General features: G+C 60.0%; 1 protein-coding gene across 1 annotated transcript in view; it reads right to left on the minus strand.

Moving 5' to 3' along the window:
- LOC108574127 (zinc finger protein 608-like) overlaps positions 1-717 on the minus strand; it is an 11,252-nt gene that overhangs the window by 3,768 nt on the left and 6,767 nt on the right. Inside the window, 1 exon segment of the mRNA XM_017936647.1 lies at positions 3-717. This exon segment is cut by the window's right edge and continues 5 nt beyond it. Coding sequence (XP_017792136.1) covers positions 3-717 — 715 coding nt within the window.

The following is a 717-nucleotide window of genomic DNA, read 5'->3' on the forward strand; positions in this document are numbered from 1 at the left end:
GCCATTGTCGGCATCTGCGGTATGTTGAGCGGCTTCATCTCCTGTTTCGGGACGAGATCGCTCGGTTTCTGATCCACCGGTTTGCTCTCGGGCACGCTCGGCACAAGGTAGGGCGGCTGGCCGTAATACGGGTACATGCCGAAGTGGGCCGGCAGGTGTGCGGTCGCCGCCACCTTGCCGTCTTTCTCTTGACTCTGTTTCGACTTGTCGGCTGGCTCCGCCTCGAGTACGGGCGCTGCGTCGTCCGAAATGTCCGAGTACGCCGGACTCTGCACGTCTTCCCGGGCGGCGTCGATGATCGGTGCCTCTAGCGGCGACGGATGCGGACTGCCACCCGGTGATTTTCTCGATTTTTTCTTGTATCCTTGTGGTTTCGACGACCCTCTTGGGTCCTTGCTCTTGTCCTGTTCGGGCATTAGGGCCGCCGTCGGTTTCACTTTGAATTGAGGCATCTTCGCGTGCAACGACACGCTCTGGTAAGGTTGCAGGTGGGACTGTACAGTTTGACCGGGGTGACCGGGCTGAGGCGGAGGCGCCGCCTGTAAGCCTGCCGTTTGTTGATTCGCCACTTGACTGGCCAGACCCTGAAGGGCCGGATGTTGACTCGCGATACTTTGCAACCCGCTCTGCTGCTGCTGCTGCTGCTGTTGCTGTTGAAGTCCGGCTTGCTGCACCACGTGAGCTTGCGACGGTTGACCAAGTTGCGACGATAACGGA

This window comes from Habropoda laboriosa, unplaced genomic scaffold (genome assembly GCF_001263275.1).
Source record: "Habropoda laboriosa isolate 0110345459 unplaced genomic scaffold, ASM126327v1 scaffold222, whole genome shotgun sequence".
Classification (NCBI taxonomy): Eukaryota; Metazoa; Arthropoda; class Insecta; order Hymenoptera; family Apidae; genus Habropoda; species Habropoda laboriosa.